This window comes from Rhincodon typus, chromosome 36 (genome assembly GCF_021869965.1).
Source record: "Rhincodon typus isolate 14 chromosome 36, sRhiTyp1.1, whole genome shotgun sequence".
Lineage (NCBI taxonomy): Eukaryota > Metazoa > Chordata > Chondrichthyes > Orectolobiformes > Rhincodontidae > Rhincodon > Rhincodon typus.
Genome location: NC_063367.1, coordinates 8,403,149 through 8,424,411, shown reverse-complemented (window position 1 = coordinate 8,424,411; position 21,263 = coordinate 8,403,149). Strand labels below are relative to the sequence as shown.

Below are 21,263 nucleotides of genomic sequence, written 5' to 3'. Positions count from 1 at the left end.
AGGTACAGGGGTAAGGGTGTAGAGTGAGTGAGGTACAGGGGTAAGGGCGTAGAGTGGGTGAGATACAGGGGTAAGGTTGTACAGTGAGTGAGGTACAGGGGTAAGGGTGTAGAGTGGGTGAGGTAAGGAGTTAAAAGTGTAGAGTGGGTGAGGTACAGGGGTAAGGGTGTAGTGTGGGTGAGGTACAGGGGTAACGGTGTAGTGTGGGTGAGATATAGGAGGTAGGACGTAATGGGCTGTTCAGGAAGTCAAAGGAAGATCAGCCACAGGAGGGGGTTGGGAATTCGGGTTTTGGGGAGGAGTTTATTGTCCAGGTTTTATGGGGTTGTAATCAGGCGGTTAGTTGTAGACTTAGCCAGGAATTATCCAACAACGTTCTCTGAGTGATTGTCCAGTTTATTAAATCAGAACCGTCCAAGGTTTCTGACTGACCTGGACTTGGAGACTTTTGCAGAGAGTCCTGCGGACCGGGGAAATTTAGTTTTCCTTGGAATCTCCCTCAAAGTCAGTGACATTCAGGTGTTCCAGTCTAACGGACTGGGAAAGCTGGTTAAAGGATAAATATGGAGACAGATACCCCACTCTCAGTTAAATGGTGCCATGGACTCTCTCACCTACCTGAGAGGTCATTATGGGTCCTTGTGTTTTTAACCTCTACCCTTCTGGGGGTACAGTGCTCCATCATTCCTACACTGGAGTATCAGCCTGAATTGCAGGCTTTAGTCTGTGAAGCAGAACCTGAAATGAAAGAGAAGATTGGGATCACTGAACCAAACCAATGTCTGATCCACTTAAAAAGTTGCTATTCCAGTTTCCCAACTCTCTCTCAATGTCAGTGTCCAAACTACGCAACATTCCACATTCAGGAAGGTCACATTGCTGTTTTCAAATCTGAATAGTTGGCTGAGGTTGAACATTCTTGTCTGTACTGATACAAAACAAACTCTCTGTAAATAATCTTGTGGTAGTTTCCTTCATTTCTCTCCTGTAAGTGCAATCCATTTCAGAGTAGGGTCCCACTGCACAAAACGCAACAGAAGCTGGCTGTAAGTTAGTTTCAGGATTTGGACCTGATTTTTTTTTCCATCTCCATAAACCTGGAGTTAGTTTGGGGTCAGCTCCTTTGATCCACTACACACCACTGAAGGCCCCTGTGCAATATTGCACATTGCTGTGATGTGAGAATATAGTGATCTGAAATGCAGAACCTGCTACCACACAGAATGGTTGATGTGAGCAGCACTGAAGGTGAATCTTGATAGTCCCACGAGGGTGAGACAGACAGAGATTTGTGTTGACAAGGTGAGATGAAGAGGCCATGTGTAGAACATAAACTCAAGCACACAGCACTTGGGCCAAATGGCCTGCCTTCTGTGCTGTACTTTGTGGATAATTCCAGAGAAAAGCATTCGCATTCATTCAATATAAGGGTATTGTTAAATTGGAGAGGGTTCAGAAGAGATTTACCAGGATGATGCTGGGAATGGAGGGTTTGAGATAAAATAAGCTGGAAAGGCTGGGAGTTCTTTCACTGGAATGTAGGAGGTTGAAGAGTGACCTTATAGAAGTTTATAAAATTGTGAGGGTTATAGATAAGGTGAATGTCACATGTCTTTTTCCTAGGGTGCGGGAGTTCAAAACTAGAGGGCATATTTTTAAGTTGAAAGGAGAAATATTTGAAAAGGACACGAGGGGCAACATTTTTACTTGTGTGTGTGGAATGAACAGCCAGAGAAAGTTTTGGATGCAGGTACTGTTGCAATGTTTAAAAGACATTTGGATAAGTTTTTGAATAGGAAAGTTTTGGAGGGATATGGGCCAAGCGCAGGCAGGTTGGACTAGTTTAGTTTGGGAACATGGTCAGCATGGACTGGTTGGACCGTAGGGTCTGTTTTTTGTGCTGTATGGCTCTATGAATGGTTCGCAAAACACTTGTGAACATTCTGAATTGCAGTGCTTCTTCTAGTAGTTTAAAAATCCTGAACCATAGTGATTTGTACAAACTCCAACCAATCTCTGCTGGTGTTTATCCTCCATACAGTAGTCCCAATCCCATTTGCTGTCTTTGTTGCTATATTCCTTTAAACAATCACTTCACCCCCTACCCCCTTCAGCCAACCTTGACAAAGACTGTAGATTGCAATAGAATCTAAAGACCCTCTGTATTAAAAAACTCCTACTGACTGAAAGGCCATAAGAAATAAGCCCCTTGAGCCTGCTCCACTATTCAATATGATCATGGCTGATCTGATTATGATGATCTTACTCCTGTCCGCCCTCCATAATCTTCCGAGTTCCTCATTGGTCTTGAATTAATTCAGTGACGCTGCCTCCTCTGCTTTCCGAAGAGAATTCAACCCACCCCCCGACAAAAAGAAAACTCCTTCCTCATTTCCATTTTAAATGGGAGACCCCTTACTTTGCCGCCTCATTCTAGATCCCATCCCCTAGAGATGGAGAAAGGCCCACTCAGCATCTACCCTGTCACGCCTCCTCAGAATCTTTTATGTTTCAGTAAGATGACCTCTCCTTCTTCTAAACTCCAATGAATACAGATCAAAATTCCACACCCCATCCTCATAAAATAATCCATCATCCCAGCAAACGGCTACATGGACCTTCTTTGAGCAGTTTCCAGTGCAAAATCCCTCCTTACATAAGGAAATCAAAACTGTCTGTAGTGCACAGGTTTGTGATCTCACCAACGCCTGTACTGCTTTGGCAAAACATGCCTACCTTTAAACTTCACCTTCCTCGCAATAAAGGAAAACATTCCTTTTGCTTTCCAAATTACCCATGTGCTAACTCTCTGTGCTACGTAAGACGTTAAGACATAGGAGCAGATGTCGGCCATTCAGATTTGGCCATCAAATCTGCCAAGCCATTCAGTGAGATCATGGCTGATCTGATAATCCTCAACTCCTCTCTTGCCTTTTGCCCCATAGCCCTGGATTCCCTTACTGACTTAAAAATCTACCTCAACTCTGAATATTCTTAACGACCCAGCCTCAACCGACCTCGGTGGTAAAGAATTTCACAGATTCAGTCCCCTTGGCTGGATCGATGGTTTGCGATGAAGAGTGATGCCAACGCTGGCTGAGGTCACCTTGAAGGAGTCTCCTTCTAATTCTTGCCCCTCATCTGAGGCGTGGTGACCCTCAGGTTAAACCTCCCCCCCACCACCCCCCCGGAGTCGTCTCTCTCTAGTGAGAGAGCAGTGTTATGGTCTGGCAGGAAAAGGGAAGAGCTAATTCACTGGTGAAGAAGATGGTGAAGGGCTGAAGCTGAAAGTGAACACACCAAATCTGACCCACACCCTGATGCCAAAGTGACTCTCAATCAATTCGCTGGGCTCCTTGCATTGGATACCAAAGGCAACGGGTTTAACATTTCTAAATCAGTTTGATTGTAGCTAAATGCACTTCTTGTAGAATTAATCCATTCAGTAATAAGTAGCACACTAATCTAATTTAAATGACCGGAGCTGTGGTCTTTTTTATCCTGCAATTCAGAATGATGACCACCCACAGCAGCAGGTCATGTTTTCTAAGTCGATCCTGTTTTACAGGCTCTCAGCTTATAAGTCATTCTGTGGAGTGTCTGATCAGCCATGAGCCTATTGAATGGTGGAACAGGCTCAAGGGACCAAATGGCCTATTCCTGTTCCTATTTCTTATGGTCTGTTGTTTAGAGATGATTTTTCAAGATTTCAAAGCTTGACTTTTACACCATGATTTATCGCAGTCCCACACTCCCACCCTTTACCCGTAGCCCTGCTATTCCTTCCCTTTCTGTCATTTCTCCATCCTGCTTCAGTAGTTGCTTTTGGAACAGTTAGCACCTTCCTTTCAGGAAGCCAGTTTCAGATGATCACAACTCTCTAATCCTACCATGTCACACATTATTCTAGTGAAATGAAAACGTATGACTGCAGATGCTGGAAATCTGACCTATAAACAGAAAATATCAGAAAAGTTCAGGAGGTCAGGTAGTGCCTGCAGAGAGAAATCAAGTCAATGTTTCTGGTCATTCTGCTGAAGGCGTTAGAGAGTGTTCAGAGTAGATTTTCTCATTGTTCCAGTAAATCTTCTCCGCACCCTCTCAAAGACATGGCCATCCTCCCCAAAAGACTGCTCCTAAGATTTGGACACAGCATTCCAGTTGATTTGTAAAGGTGCACTCTTCACACCATTGTACCGTATGGGTCAACAACTCTCTCCAGTGTTGGGAGCCCAGAGTTGATCATCAGATTATGAATTTACAAGCCCCTGCCCCACTGGGATAATGATAGGCTGTTGGATCAGTCACACAGCACTAATCCTATAATTATAGCCCCCAGGAAAGCTACAAACAGTGGTGGCAAGTTATTGTATTCTTTTTAAAAAAATGAGTTTAAGAATTTAAATAACTTGACAGCCTGGCAGTTCCAATTAGTTATCCACTTCCTGTGCACATTCATGCATACTTTAAACCTCAAAGGTTACCTCTCCCCTCCCAAAGCGTCCCTGGCCATTTGCAAAAATGTAAACTACCATAATTCTCCAAATGATTCTGGCAGATTTGGACCATTTTCCTCAAATATCCAACTCCGACAAGTTGCATTTTATGGATTTTATAAATGTTATGCTGGTGAAAGCCGCGTCTGATCGAAGGCAGCTGCATGTTTCCCCTGCACAGCTGTATGTTTCCCCTGCACAGCTGTATGATTTCCCTGTGCAGCTGTATGCTTCCCATGCGCAGCTGTATGCTTCCCATGTGCAGCTGTATGTTTCCCCTGCACATCTGTATGTTCCCCCTGCACAGCTGTATGTTTCACCTGCACAGCTGTATGTTTCCCGTGTGCAGCTGTATGTTTCCTGTGTGCAGCTGTATGTTTCCCGTGCACAGCTGTATGCTTCCCATGCGCAGCTGTATGTTTCCGCTGCACAGCTGTACGTTTCCTGTGTGCAGCTGCATCTTTCCTGTGTGCAGCTGCATGTTTCCCGTGCGCAGCTGTATGTTTCTCATGCGCAGCTGTATGTTTCCCGTGCGCAGCTGCATCTTTCCCATGCGCAGCTGTATGTTTCCCCAACACAGCTGTATGTTTCCCGTGTGCAGCTGCATGTTTCCCGTGCGCAGCTGTATGTTTCATATGCACAGCTGTATGTTTCCCGTGCGCAGCTGTATGTTTCCCGTACGCAGCTGCATGTTTCCGTGTGCAGCTGCATGTTTCCGTGTGCAGCTGTATGTTTCCCATGCACAGCTGTATGTTTCCCATGTGCAGCTGTATGTTTCCCGTGCGCAGCTGCCTCCATGGTGTGCGCAGCTGCCTCCATGCTGCAATTCTCCCTCATTTCCACACGAATATCCCTCCCCTCCGAATGCACCCCAGCAAAAATAGTTGGTGCCAGTTTGGGGGCTGCAATCCTGGTAACCAGGGTTCTAGCACCACTTTGTTAAAGGTGGTGTCCTTGGTGTAAACCTACCCTGTACCTGTATCTATAAAGCCTACCTGCTAGGGCTCCCATTTCTCTGTAACTGATCTCAGCTTGTATTTCAGTGGCCTATTACATAACGCATCAATTCTGCTGCAGAAACTGTGGTAATTCTTTGGTAATCCCTGCGCTGACGTTAGTGACAAAATACCCTGAAGAGGAGACTTCCTCAGTCACTTTCCTATGTGAACATATAGATGTATTCGGAGCAGAAATAGGCCATTCAGCCCCTTAAAACTACGCTGCCGTTTGATGAGATCATGGCAAATCTGCTTGGCCTCACCTCCACATTTCCACTTACCCTCAATAACCTTCAACAACTTTCTGATAGTCAAGAACCCATCCACCTCTGATTAAAAGTACTTAATGACCCCCACCTTATGAGGGAAGAGAGTTCCAAAAACACTCAATACTTTGAGAGAGAAAACAGTTCCCCTCATCTCCATCTTAAGTTGGAGATCCCTTATTTTTTAAATATTAAAAATATTAAATATTAAATCATTTTGGGAATGGTTAAGTGGCCTTTGGAGGGGGGCGGTGCTCACGTTATATCTGGGATTGTTTAAAGTAGACATGAATGTACATAGGAAGTGGAAAAACTCATTGGAACTGGCAAGTCCCCTGAAGTTTCAGTAAAATCTCTCCCTTTGCCCTCACCCTCTCCCTCCGTCCCCCTATTGGATTAGAGGATTTAAAGAGACGGGGAGATTAAAGGGGATGTTTTGACTTCCTCAGGCACGGAATGGGTAGATCCCGAAGATCCGACTGTCGTGGCGGAGGCAGAGCTGCTGGGAGCCGCGGCGTCTATTGAAGCAGCCGCCAAGAAGCTGGAGCAGTTGAAACCGAGGGCCAAACCCAGGGTGAGTGAGACAGCGAGCGGCTTAGAGAGCAGCCCCAGGCCGCCACGCTTGTAAAACCTGCATCAGCTTAGTGTGAACCGTCCGTACTTCGGGCCTCCAGAACAATCTCAGCTAGTCACACCCATTGCTCCCCGGTTAGCGGTTGGTCTGGAGGAATGGGTCAGGAACTCTTGTCTCTCTGAAGCTGAATGCAAGCGGGATGTTTCCTGCAGGACGCTGTGTGATATGTTTGATATATTAGGTTGTTACTCGAGTCAACTATATATCAAACATATTGCTATAGTGTCCTGTCCTGTCTCCAAAGGTACAAGTAAATTATCACAGGCTCAAACAGCTATTGGAGACAAAACAATGTCGCTTGTAAACCGAGCTGATTTCTTGAACCGAAGACACATAATGTAATTAGACTGCGCCTTGTGCAAACTCACACTGTACTCCCGTGGTTTAGTTCACTTTTCCAGTATTTTGCATGAGAGTTGAGTGGCAAAGTAACTATGTCACACAGATTACACGCGCACGCCCCCCCTCTACCTTCTAAATTAGAATTCCGCTCCACTCAATCCGGCAAGCGCTGTGCGGTGTTTTGTACAGACTGCCCCCTTTAATCAAGTGTTTACTCTCCCTGTAGCAAGCTGACGAGACCCTCGACTTTGAGGAACAGATCCTGGAGGCTGCTAAGTCGATTGCAGCCGCTACCAGTGCACTGGTGAAGTCTGCCTCTGTTGCCCAGCGAGAACTCGTTGCCCAAGGCAAGGTGAGCAGGAAACTTTTTCCACTTGTCCTGACTTGTGTCTCAGCCACTTGTTCCATCCCGCCGCTGTATTAATGGCTGTGTGTGTCTCTCTCTGTCTGTGCCCACAGGTTGGAGCCATTCTTGCAAATGCGGTGGATGATGGACAGTGGTCACAAGGCCTCATATCTGCAGTAGGTGTCCGTTTCTCCGGGCTCGGGGGTTTAGGGGTATTTGAGCCACTGTTATAACTGAGCAAGGATGAATTTCTAATGCACCACCCGTGCAGTCAATTGGCTGCTTTTTTTTTTAAATATAGCAACCATCCGAAAACATCACCTTGCTCACTTCGTAAATCTGGTTGTAACGTAGACTTTAAAAACAAAATCTGAAGGAGGGTCCCGACCCGAAATGTCAGCTTTCCTGCTTCTCTGGCCTGGCCTGCTGTATTCCTCCAGCTCCACACTGTGTTGTCTCTGACCCCAGCATCTGCAGTTCTTGCTATCTGTAAAAAAAAATCCTCCTGTTCATCTTATCCAAAATGTAACGCACTCTCCCTGACCCCAGCCTGTCCCTGTGTCGCAGTCTGTTTATCCTCTTCCATGTCCTGCCTGAGGACTGATGAAGGGTAGAGTGATAGATGGACAGCGAGAAACTGTCTGCAAAAAGCCCTTCACTCCAATATGGAACCTGGCCTGGGCTCAGGGACCTGCTGTTAAAGCAGAGCGGCCCGCTTTCGGGAGAAAGCATCAGCATTTCGAATCTACTGGTTGTGAATTTAACTCCAATTTGGAATAAATTTGAATGATTGTCCTATCTAAGGAAACAAGCAGCTCGAACACTGCGACTCTCCCTCAGCACAAAGCTGCAGTTTGAGCTCAGATCTCTGGGCTGGGCCTCGAACTCATGGCCTTTGGATTTGAAGGGGTCACATAAGCACAGTTTTCACCACATGCTAGGGGTTTCAAGGCAGTGATCGAGCTTGGCAGAGAATGATCCCACTGGAATTTGAGAGTTTGATGGTTTCAGTTCCAATACTGTCTTTTTCATTCTTTATTTAGGAAACACCCTTAGGACAGAAAGATCGGGTCAGTTTAAGTAAGATTAAAAACATGTGTTTTCATTGTGTTTGGTTGTCTCGCCGAGCTGGTTCGTTGTTCAGCAGACGTTTCATTACCCTACTGGGTAACATCATCAGTGCAGCCTCTGCCATTATCAGTCCCAGTTCGATTGGGACAACACAAGGACCCTGGGATAAGCGAAGCAGAGACAAGCACAGGAATTCCTAGAGACCTGGTACTCCACGAAGAAAGCCATTAATAAACACATAGAGCTAGACCCCATATACACTCCATTGCGAAGGAAAACCGGAGGTGAGGTAACCCAGCTCAACAGACACCAGAGTTTAAATACCAGGTGGGAAAACACAACGGCGCTTCATCGGAGGTTGCACTGATGATGTTACCCAGCAGGGTAATGAAACGTCTGCGGAACATCGAACCAGCTCGGCGAGACAACCAACCACAACATCCACTACCCGAGCTACAAATCTACTCTAAAACGTGTTTTCTCATATTGAGAAGGAGAATGGATTCCATGAACTGGATCGTCGTCCATGGCGACGGTAATGTATGCCCAGCTGCCGTGTGAAGTCAAGAATTCTGACATCTTTCACACATTTTATTTTTCCTCTCTCTCTGTCTTTCTTTCCAGGCCCGGATGGTAGCAGCTGCAACAAGCAATCTGTGTGAGGCAGCCAATGCATCGGTACAAGGACACGCCAGTGAGGAGAAGCTCATTTCCTCAGCCAAGCAAGTGGCAGCTTCCACTGCACAGCTCCTGGTGGCGTGTAAGGTGAAGGCGGATACAGACTCCGAGGCCATGCAGAGGCTTCAGGTACCAGCTGTTTTCCCGCTACTGCTCGGGCAGATCTCAGCACGCAATGGGCGGCGCGCCTCATCTTCCCAGCGCGCAGCTCTCTGTTTGCCACGGTGCTCCGATCCGAAAGGCTGTAATCCCAGGGTGCCAACCACACCCTGTCTGTCCCCTTTCTGTGCTTGCATCACCATTTTCAGTTGGGTGGTTTACAGTTCTTCAGAAATTCACCCAAGGTCCTCAGACAGCACCTTCCAAACCCATCCAGAAGGACAAGGGCAGCAGATACATGGGAACGTCACCAGCACCTTCAAGTTCCCCTCTGAGCCACTCGCCACCCCAGCTTGGAAATACATTGTCGTTCCTTCACTGTCACTGAGTCAAAATCCTGGAATTGCCTCCCTAGGGGCATTGTGGGTCACGAAGGCAGCTCACCACCACCTTCTCAAGGGCAATAAATGCTGGTCCAGCCAGTGACCCCCATGTCCCACTACTGAATAAAAATAATACAATCTGAATATTTGGACATTCAATTTACTGAAAAAGTATTTACTGGCTTTAAACATAATCTGATCAGCTACAATATTTACATCAATACTGCTAACACAGTACATTGGTTGTAAATCAATTTATTGGCAAACTTCTAAATTCCCTGTCCTATATCACTAAAAACATTAAAAGACATAAGGGCAGAATTAGGCCATTCAGCCCATCGAGTCTGCTCTGCCATTCATGAGATCATGGCTGATCTGATAATCCTCAACTCCACTTTCCTGCCTTATCCCCATAGCCCTTGATTCTCATAATGAAATCTGACTATCCCAGCCCTTGAATATACTTAATGACCCAGCCTCAAGAGGCATGTGTACTAATCCCTATCCTCTGAGAGAATAACTTCTTCCTGATTTCTGTCTTAAGTGTGCGACTGTTTAATCTGTGATTGTGCTGTCTGTTCCGAGACTCTCTCACAAGGGGAAACATGTTCATGGACCAATACAAGAATAATTAGTATGAAGAGAATGTCAGCAAGTATCCCCAGAGCTGCAATGCAAAAGAGTAAATCCAGTTCCGATAGTTAAAACATCTGCTTAGACCCCATGTGTCTCAGTCCTGACCGCACATCTTGGGAAGAACCCTTGAAGAGGGTACAGAGCAACCTCATCAGAATACTACCAGTAACAGGACTTTAGAGTTAATGTGTGCGAACAGTTTACAAGGACCAGGCTTGTACTTTCCTGTGACAAACCCACAACCACTTCCATCCAAAAGGATAAGGGTAACAGATACATGGGAACACCACCCCCTGCAAACTCCCCTCCAAGCTGCCCACCATCCTGACTTGGAAATAAGATTGCTGTTCCTTCAGTGTCGTTGGGTTAAAATTCTGGAACTCCCTCCCTGAGGGCATTATAGGTCTATCTACAGCAGGTGGGCTACAGCAGTTCAAGAAGGCAGCTCACCACCACCTTCTCAAGGGCAGCTACGGGCAGGCAGTAAAGGCTGGCCAGCCTGCGATGCCCACACCCTGTGAGTGAATAATAAGAAAAGCGAAATGTTTTGTGATGATTCAAGATTTTATGGTGTAGACAGAAACTACTTCCTTTGGTGGTGGAAGTGAGAGTAAGTCCAGAACAAGAGGCCGAATCTTAAAATTCAGGAAGTGTATCTTCACAAAAAGGGGAGTGGAATTGTGGACATCACTTATAGAGTCATACAGCGCAGAAACAGACCCTTCGTTCCAACTCATCCTTGCTGACCAGATATCCTAAACTGATCCAGTCCCATTTGGCCCATATCCATCTAAACCCTTCCTAGTCATGTATCCATCCAGATCACTTAAATGTTATAATTGTCAACACTTGCTTTTGGCCGCTCATTCCATACAGACCCCACCATCTGTGAGGAAAATGTTACTCCTCAGGTCCTTTTTAAATCTTTCCCCTTTCACCTTCAACCTATGCCCTCTAGTTTTGGAGTTCCACCCCTCATCCTAGGAAAAAGACCTTGGCTATTCATGTCCTATCCATGTTCAAAGTGATATTTCCCTTGTTCACACTGAGACCCACTGTTCATTGTTTTGCCCATTCACCAAGTCTATTCCAATCTCTTTATAATATCATAAAGGGAATGGAGTATTCAATAAAGGAAGCCTGGCTAAAGCTAAACAAGGCACGAATCAGAACATAGCTGGAACACTGAACAGTTATGGGCCCTTTATCTAAGGAAAGATAGATCACCATTGGAGGCAGTCCAGAGAAGGTTCACACAGTTGATCCAGTCTATGGAGGGACTGCCTTATGAGGAAAGGTTGAATGCATTGGGCCTGTACTCACTGGAGTTTAGAAGAATAAGAAGTGACCTTATTGAAATGTACAAGATTCTTTGGGAGTTTGAAGGGAAGATGTGGAAAGGTTGTTTCTCCTTCTGGGAGAGTCTAGGCTAAGACAGCATCATCTCAGAACAAGGAGTCACCTGTTTTAAGACAGAGAGAGGAGGGATTTCTCCTCTCTGAGGGTTCTGTGGAATTCTTTACCACTAGCCCTAATTCTAACCCTATCGAAGGTGTGTCGAGGCTGGGTCGTTAAGTATATTCAAGGCTGAGATAGACAGATTTTTCATCCGTAAGGGAATCAAGGGTTATAGAGATAAGGGAGGAAAGTGAGTAATGGGTTGAAAGGTTATCGAGAGTACGCAGGAATGTGGAGTGGAAGTCAAGATGAGATCAGCCATGATGGTATTAAATAGCAGAAAGGGGTCGAAGGGCAGAATGTCCTAATCCTGCTCCTAGTTCTTACGTTTGCTCTCTTGATGCTGCAATTGGAGGTTGTCATTGAATAGAATCCCTACATTGTGGAAGCAGGCCATTTGGCCCATTGAGTCTGCACCAACCCTCTGAAGAGCATCTCATCCAGACCCACCCCATCCCTATAATCCTGCATTTCCAATGGTTAATCCACCTAGCCTACACAGCCCTGAACACTATGGGGCAATTTACCCTGGCCAATCCACCCTAACCTGCACATCTTTGGGCTGTTGGTGGAAACCGGAGCAAACCCATGCAGACACAAACGTGCAAGCTCCACACAGACAGTCACCTGAGAGTGGGATCGAACCTGGCCCCCTGCCATTGTGAGGCAGCAGTGCTAACCACTGAGCCACCGTGCCGCCTTGTGGTAATGTCACTGGGCTAGTAACAAAAAGTAATCCAGAGGTTTAGGCTAATGGTTTGGGGACATGGGTTCAAATCCCATTGTGGTAGACAGCGGAATTTAAAGTCAGTTACTAAATCTGGGATTGTGAATTTGTCTCAAAAATAGCGAGCATGGCAACTAACATCAACAGCTGGTAAGACCCATCCGGTTCACAAGTATCCTTCGTTACTCAATGTGACTCCATACTCATATTGATGTGGTCGGCCTTTAAGTGCCCCTCAAATGGCCCAGCAAGATATTCATCCTCAAGGGTCATTGGGGGATGGGCAAAAAATGCTGGCCTTGTCAGTGATGCCCTCATCCCACAAAAGAACAGAGGTTAAAGAAAAAAATATGCCAACCTTTCATGGCTTCTGCTGTCTGGATCAGTTCAGTAACTGCTGCTGCTACCCGCTTGGAATATCCAGATAGCTGCTGCTTCTGCTCTGCTGTGGGCTTCTGAACAATCTGTTCCAAAACAAAAGCAGAGCATTCCAAAGTTTTACAACAGGAAGAACAAAAAAACACAAATGTAAATCTCGACACAACCAAGAGCAACAGAAGCCTTCATACGTTTCCTCCAAACCTCCCCCAGTTGGAAAAGGTGAGGAACATCCAACCAGAATTGTCTAGCAGGCTCAAAGGGTTTGAGTTGTCTACTCTAGTTCCTGTTCAGAGAAGATCACCGTGGATTAGACTGATGATTCCCTAAAACCCCAAATGTTCCAGATGTAATGAGAGGAACTTAGGAGTCATAGAGAGATAGCAAGAACTGCCGATGCTGGAGTCAGAGGTAACACAGTATGGAGCTGGAGGAACGCAACAGGCCAGGCAGCATCAGAGGAGCAGGAAAGTTGACATTTCGGGTCGGGACCCCTTGTGCAGCACGGAGACCGTTCGGTCCAACTTGTCCATGCTGACCATACATCCCAATCTGACCTAGTCCCATTTGCCGGAATTTGGTCCATATCCCTCTAAACTCTTCCTATTCATGTACCCATCCAGATGCCTTTTAAATGTTGTAATTGTACCAGCCTCCACCACTTCCTCTGGCAGCTCATTCCATACACCCAACACCCTTTGCATGAAAAAAGTTGTCCTTTTTAAATCTTTCCCCTCTCACCTTAAACCTATACCTTCTAGTTTGGGATGACACAGAAAAGAGCTGAAGGAACACAGCAGGCCAGGCAGGAGAGGAGCAAGAAAGCCTGACCTGCTGTGTTCCTCCACCTCCACACTGTATTGTCTCTGGCTCCAGCATCTGCAGTTCTTGCTATCCCTCTAGTTTTGGACTCCCTACCACGGGAATAAAAAACCCTTTGCTATTCACCCTATCTACGCCCCTCATGATTTTATAAACCTCTATAGGGTCACTGCTCAGCCACTGACGCTCCAGGGAAAAATAACCCCAGCCTATTCAGCCTCTCCCTATAGCTCAAACCCTCCAAAACCCTGGCAACATCCTTGTAAATCTTTTATGAACCCTTCCAAGTTTAACAACATCTTTCCTCTATCTTAATATTTCCAAAACCTCATGCAGGCTCTTTTTCTTAAAAGATTCCAATCCTGTCGATGAGATAGAAGCCTTGACAGATAGCTTTTCTTTGTGGAGACAGTTTACGGACTTGCCCAGTCCTACAGCTTTCATCTAACAACCCCAGGGTCCCAGCTATCTTTGACAATATTTTTATATCTATATATTGTCAAAGACAATTAAGATCCACCTCTTAATCTCAACAACAACGTTAAAACTTTCCCAATATGTTTGCTGAGTTGGACACAGAGGAAAAGTGGTTCTATGGTGTGAAGATGAGACAACACTCACCACAAGGACGTGCTCCAGTAACTCCATGTAGCCAACAGTGCATTCAGTAGCAAAGCGTAAGGCTCGGTTTCGGACATCCTCCCCCACCTCTGCGTGGTATGCAGCTTGCTGACCGGACAAACAAATTCACATTTCAGTATTGTTACGCCTGGGAGGCAAGCCTCAAACTCTAACTGGGTGACCAGAGAGAGATGCTGGCTTACCTTGCAGGCAGTCAGCATGTCGATGATTGCCTTCCGGCTGAGGTTGGCTGTTGCAATCACATCATCCTGGCGACAGGAATTACCTGCTGCCACTGCCTTGGCAGTTGCTGTTGTGATGCCCTTTGTCATCCGGATAAATTCTTCTGGGGAGTAGGTCTTTGCTGGTGCCTCCTTCGACTGGAAAACCTGTTATTTGTGTAAGGGACAGAGATCATTAAAAAGGCACAATGGGGCAGTGAATCGGGGAATGTCTGTAACGCAAGTGGTGGCCACTTGGCCCATCAAGCATGTGCCAGCTCTTCGCAAAAGCAATTTAGTTAGGCCCAGACCCCTGCCATTTCTATATAGCCCTGAACATCTTTCTCTCAATAAATTGGTCCTTATTCAACTGCCTTTTGATATCCATAATTGAATCTGTCTCTATTACACTCTCAGGCCGTGTATTTCAGACCTTAACCATTCACAGCCTAAAAGTGCTTTACCTCATGTCATCTTGTGGTTCTGTTCTCAATCACCTTAAATCTACAGCATCTTGTTATACCAGTTGGATATCTCTATCAAACCTACAATTAACCCTTTCATGTCTAAAGGAGAGCAAGTTGAGCTTCTCCAAACTAACCTTGTGACTGAGGTCTCTCTTCCCTGGAAATATTCTCAGTTATAAGTCTGCATGTATATCAGTAGGGCAGTTGGCTATGTTACTGGAATAACAGTAGCAATATGCAAACAATTATTTGGTAGTACACAACTTGAACATTGCTGAAAAGTATTCTGTTTTGTTGAAGCTTTTCATCATAGATTACAGAATCACTACAGTGTGGAAACAGGCCCTTCGGCCCAACAAGTCCACACCGACCCTCAGAGCATCCCACCCAGACCCATCCCGCTATAACCCACCTAATCTACTCATCCCTGAACACTTGGGTAATTTAGCATGGCCAATCCACCTAGCCTGCACATCTTTGGACTGTGCGAGGAAACTGGAGCACCTGGAGGAAACCCACACAGACACGGGGAGAATGTGCAAACTGCATACAGACAGTCGCCCGAGGATGGAGCCGATCCAGGTTCCTGGCGCTTTAAGGCAGAGGTGTGTAGTAACATCTCTGAACAGGTTGATTAGAAAAATACGTTAAACGATAAACAATCCTAGAATTGGTTTTGTGCAATTAGAAAGTGTTAATTAATCATCTTGTTTGTGACAGGACATTTAGGAAAAAGTAACCACAGAATGATAGAATTCTTCAACGGGCTAGAAAGTGAAGTAGGTTGATCCAAAGCTAAGGTCCTAAATCTAAAAGGAAATTAAGACGATATGAGGGATGAGTTGGCTGCAATAGACTCAGTTACTTCATTAAATGAACATCAATAGGCAATGTTTAATACTTAAGGAATGAACACATGCAGTGCAGAAGTTATATATTCTGTTTGGCTGAAAGAACACCACGGAAAAAGTGGCCATGGACCCTTTCTAAAATAAATTAAGGACAGCATTAGTCCCAATGTGGAGTCACATAAAGTTGCTAGAAACGTAGCAAGCCTGAAGACTGTGAGCAGTTTAAAATTGAGCAAAGGAGGTCCAAGACTAAGAGAGGAAACAAAATAGACCATGTGTGTGAACTTTCAAAGGAACATAAAAGTAGACTGTAAGAGCTTCAATACCATGTACAAAGAAAAAGATTAGTGAGCACAGATTCAGGTCCCTTACAGTCTGAAACAGGGGAATTAAAGATGCAGAACAAACTAAATGACCTTTTTTGTTCTATTTTCACAGCTGTAGTATTACATTCAGCTCTTAGAACCATATTATAAGAAGTGTGACAATACCACAGCTTTAAGAGGTATACTTTGTCCTATTATTTTTGAAAAGAGTTTTATGACAGAGGTTCCGAGCTGTCTATTGAAAGATAATTAAGTAAACAGCTTGTGAGGTTTTCCATGTTTTTTTTAAAAGCAGGAACAATAGAAGCAGCCTGATTGTGTGGGTTAAGTTCCCATAGAACCAGGATTTTTAGTTTTAGTTTTTCAGTAGCATCTGCTGGGGTCTTAAAGCTGGATATAGAAGCTGTTTTCCCTCTCTTAGAGCTCTCTTTCTGCTGCTGGAGAATCATGTGAGAAAATCTATTTTGCTGAATTTGCCTTTGCCAAGGATGTGTTTATGGAATGTTACTATATCAGAACAGTTACTGTTTAGTAATTAAATTATCTGTTATTCTGTTAAGGTTTCCAATAGAATTAAGTTATTCTAATTTCTTCTTTTTTGGTGTATTTTAACAATAGAGTTTGAATAAAGTGTGTTTTGCTTCCAATCTGATAGTTTGACCAATCAAATTGCATCCGGAATGCGAAGCCTGGCACTAAACTTTAAATTAAGAAAAGGTTTGGGTCTAGGCTACCTTCTTCATATATTTTGAGGGGGTCTGGTCTGGTCCATAACAAAAGGATGTGAAGACATCAGAGAGTTTGCAGAAGTGATTTATAAGAATGGTTCCAGAGATGAAGAACGTCAGTTCTCTCTGGAAAGAAGAAGGCTAAGAGATCATCATGTTGCGAAGTTGGGTAGAGTACTTGTCAAGCGGGAGGCAGGGAGTTAGAATTTGGTGTTTGTAAATTCCATGGTCCCTTTAAAGAATGATGTATTTTTTCTGTGCTTAGAGATTTAAATGGATGTCTATGAGCAGCAGCTTAAAAGTTTGCAAGTACACAGAGAGCGCCCAAATTGAAACATTTGTATAGAAAGGCCATACAGCAATTCTTACCAAGACAACAAGATTTTGAATTCAACCAATCAATTTGAACCAGGCACTTAGATACCAAAAACCAAATAAATTTAAATCTGATGGTTTTGACAACATAGGACCAATCCCATCGTAAGAAATATTGATATGTTAATATTCCTGACAGAAGAATCATCAGAGAAGGCACAGAACATTCTGGAAGACATGTAACCTGGCTGTAATTTCAAGAGTCTAAATCCTAGTTTTTTTTAATATAAGTGGGACTTCTATTTATTGGAACAGTATGCCATTAGAATCTTGCTTTATTCAGGAATAGTTAGCAGTCAGAAGGGATATATTCAGGTTGTTAATAGTTTAGTTCATTTGTTCACTGTTAGAGTTAGATAAGTAAATTATCACTTGTTGATTTTAATGTGAGTGTCAGGGATTTATTTTATTTAATCACTAGAAGTTGCTGAATGGCAGGTTACACGACTTTTCACACTCCTTTTACAGATTATAGGGCAAGGTACTACTCTTTGGGCATTTTGGTTTTGGTTCTCTGTGGGGGAGGGGTCAATCTCCGCTTTATAACAATGAGCAGCCTCGAGAGAGTGGGCTAGTGAGAAACTGTTCCTATTTGGACAAGGAACAAGAATAAGAGGGCACAGATTTAAAAATAGCAAATGCGAAGCAAGATGGTTGTTTCTTTTCACACAGCGAGTAGGTAGGGTCTGGAATGCATTGCCTGGAAATATGATGAAGGGCATTGCCTGGAAATATGATGAAGGGCATTGCCTGGAAATATGATGAAGGGCAATGCAGGTTCAATTCACAAGGGTACTGGACGATTATTTAAATAGAAATAATGTGCAAGGATATGGGGGAGAAAGCAGGAAATGGGCTCTAAGCAATGATACTCATTTAATGAGTTGGTACATGCACTATGGGCTGAATGGCCTCTTTCTGCACCATAATACTTCTGTGATTTGATGCACAGAAGAAGACACAAAAACGTTCCTATTTGTTCTTGGGAAGCAAGGGTCTTTTAGGAAGGAAAAACTGAAAGAAATTAATATTAGGGTGGCACGGTGGCTCAGTGGTTAGCACTGCTGCCTCACAGCACCAGGGACCCGGGTTAGATTCCACCCTCAGGCAACTGTCTGTGTGGGGTTTGCACATTCTCCCCGTGTCTGCGTGGATTTCCTCCGGGTGCTCCAGTTTCCTCCAACAGTCCAAAGAAGTGCAGGCTAGGTGGATTGGCCATGCTAAATTGTCCATAGTGTTCAGGGATGTGTAGATTAGGTGGGTTATAGCGGGATGGGTCTGGGTGGGATGCTCTGAGGGTCGGTGTGGACTTGTTGGGCCGAAGGGCCTGTTTCCACACTGTAAGGATTCTATGATTAGTTTACAAAACATTGATGGAGAAATTAATGGAACTGATAATCTCCAAACCAGGGTATTAAATGGGGTGGCTACGGAAATAGCTGATTCATTAATGTCATCTTCCAAAATTCTGTAGATTCTGGAACAGTCCCAGGAGAGATTTTTGTAATGAATTCCAAAGACTTATGGCTTAGGCAGCTGAAGGCATGGCCAATGGTCTAGTGATTAAAAATAGGGATTTGCAAGCACTTTAAAACGGTCAGAAGGTTAGGAAGTGATTATTAAAATTACAATCAATACGAGTGGAATGGGATCACGTGCAGGTTTACGAGTGGGGTGGGATCACGTGCAGGTTTACGAGTGGGGTGGGATCACGTGCAGGTTTACAAGTAGGATGGGATCACGTGCAGGTTTGAACCAAGGATGGACAGTTCTCACATACCGCCAGCTCCTGTTTGATGCTCTCTATCGTTCCCTCAAGTGCCCTGGTGCCTCGTGTGGCCTCATCCTCCACAGCTTTCACTGTTTTCAGGAGGGACGTGACATTTGTAACCATTACCTGTGGAGAAGGAGGGAGGAAAACTAGGTCATTGTATTGTCATAGAAACACAAGGAGGCCATTCAGTCTCTCCAGCCTGCTTTGCATTTAGTTCATGATTCACCCAGGGCTCATCAAGATATTAACTGCACCCACCATTTTGACTCTGTAAACTTTGTACCCAGCAAACATCCAACAATCGCAATTTTACTCCTTTCAGTTGATGTTCCCCACAGCTCTCGCTTGGCCAACACCTCAAACCTCGAAGGTTTCTGGGAGAAACCTCCGGATTTCTATTCCCCTTGTGTCAGGGGACAATTCGTCACATTACCCCTGAATGCCCAGTTTGAAGTTTAATGTCCAACACGAGGAAATCATTTCTCTCAATCACTTTCTTTAAAAGACATCTCAAACCTTTTAATTAGCTCATCCAGTGATCCTCTTTGTGCAAAGAGCACAGGCCCATGCAACACATCCTCATAATTTAGCCCCTTTAATTTTTTTTAGAAAACCATTTAATGATAAAATCAATGCAGGGCAAATTACACCATTGTAAGGGTTATCTCAAAGGCTGGTAATTTATGTGGAATTGGTGGTCACATCGCCAACAACACTCACAAGAGGAGACAATCTTCCCCACTCAACACCCCTCCCACAGTCCCACTCTTCATCCCACAATCGGACCCCCAGTCCCACACCCACACCACAATCCCACTCTTCATTCCACAATCGGACCCCCATCCCCAGTCCTACCACCAACCCCACAGTCTAACCCCTCACCTGACTCCACCAATACTCACTCCCCTAACTCCACAGTCCCAACCCCACCCACACTCACTATCCAACCCTACAGTCCCAACCCCAGCCCCACTCACCAACACTCACCCCTCTAACTCCACAGTCCCAACCCCAGCCCCACTCACCAACACTCACCCCCCTAACTCCACAGTCCCACCACTAACTCCACTCCACTAATACTCACCACCCACCCTACAGTCCCAAACACTCACCCCACCGTACCAAACCCTCATCCCATTCCACCAACTCCCACCCAAACCAACTCTCACTCCTCCCAACTCCCACCCCTTCAAGTCCTGTCCCACCTCAAAGTCCTGGCTCTTCCTCCACTAACTCCCACCTGACCCTCCTCCAACTGACTCCCCCTCCCCGTTTCTACCCGATGCCCTTGCCCTGTACCTTAGCCGCGCTCTTCAGCTGGTACATCGATGGATCGTCAGCAGGTTTGCCAGCCGCACATTTTGTGGCGCTGATAAGGTCAGTCAAAGCCTTTGCCACATCCTTCACGGCATTGATGAGCACCACCTAAAGACCAACAGGACTGTCCCTCAGTACAACATTTTCTCTGTCAACCGAGCAATGATTAACAGCGGATCACTGAAAACTCACATCACCCGCTGCTGGCCTGAGGCCCGATGATCGATGATCAGAAAGATCCCGGTTCTATACCTGGTCTGCCTGAATTTATCACAGAATCCCTGCCATGTAGAAAGAGGTCTTTTGGCCCATCACGTCCACATCGACCCTGTGAATAGCATCCCACCCATACGCACCATATCCCTGTAACCCTGATAAAACCACATTGAACTATCAGCATCTCTGGAGTAGAAGTTGAACCCCTGAACTTCGACCTTGGCGGGGGAGAGCTGGGATAGATTCTAACAACTGTGTCATGGCCAACTCTACTCTGCTTCCCCATTGCAGGGCAATTCAGAACACGAGGTCATTGTTTTAGGATAAGGGGTGACAGATTTAAAACAGAGATAAGGCAGCATGGTGACTCAGTGGATAGCACTGCTACCTCAGAGCACCAGGGACCTGGGATCGATTCCAGCCTTGGGCCACTGTCTGTGTGGAGTCTGCACATTCTTCCCGTGTTTATTTTGGTTTCCTCCCACAGTCCAAAGATGTGCAGGTTAGATGGACTGGCTATGCTTAATTGCCCCATAGTATGCAGAGATATGCAGGCTAAGTGGATTAGCCATGGAAAATGCTGACTTGATGGGAATTAGGTAGGATGCTCTTCGGAGGGTCAGTGTGAACACGATGGGCTGAATGGCCTACTCCCACACTGTAGGGGTTCACTGAAGCACTTCCCTCAAAGGGTCTTGAATCTATGAAATTCACTGCCCTCAGAATGCAATAAAGTTGGGAGTGGGTGGCCTAGTGATATTATCACTGGGCTGTTTATCCAGAGACCCAGGTAATGGTCTGGGGACCCAAATTCAATAAAAAATAATCTGGAATTAAGAGGCTAATGATGGCCATGAATCCATTATCAGTCGTCAGGAAAACCCAATCCATACTTTGAGGAAAGGAAACTGCCATCCTTACCTAGTCTGGCTGACATGTGACTCCAGACCCACAGCAATGTGGTTGTCTTAACTCCTCTCTGGGCAATTAGGGATGGACCATACTGGCCTAGCCAGTGACACCCTAATCCTGT

General features: G+C 45.2%; 1 protein-coding gene across 1 annotated transcript in view; it reads right to left on the bottom strand.

Moving 5' to 3' along the window:
- LOC109910698 (talin-2-like) overlaps positions 1-21,263 on the bottom strand; it is a 383,773-nt gene that overhangs the window by 14,658 nt on the left and 347,852 nt on the right. The window contains exons 47-52 of the mRNA XM_048617033.1: positions 19,997-20,122; positions 18,704-18,820; positions 14,159-14,344; positions 13,956-14,063; positions 12,493-12,598; positions 4,817-5,181 (exon numbers count right to left, since the gene is read on the bottom strand). Coding sequence (XP_048472990.1) covers positions 4,817-5,181; positions 12,493-12,598; positions 13,956-14,063; positions 14,159-14,344; positions 18,704-18,820; positions 19,997-20,122 — 1,008 coding nt within the window. The remainder of the gene's footprint in view (positions 1-4,816; positions 5,182-12,492; positions 12,599-13,955; positions 14,064-14,158; positions 14,345-18,703; positions 18,821-19,996; positions 20,123-21,263) is intronic.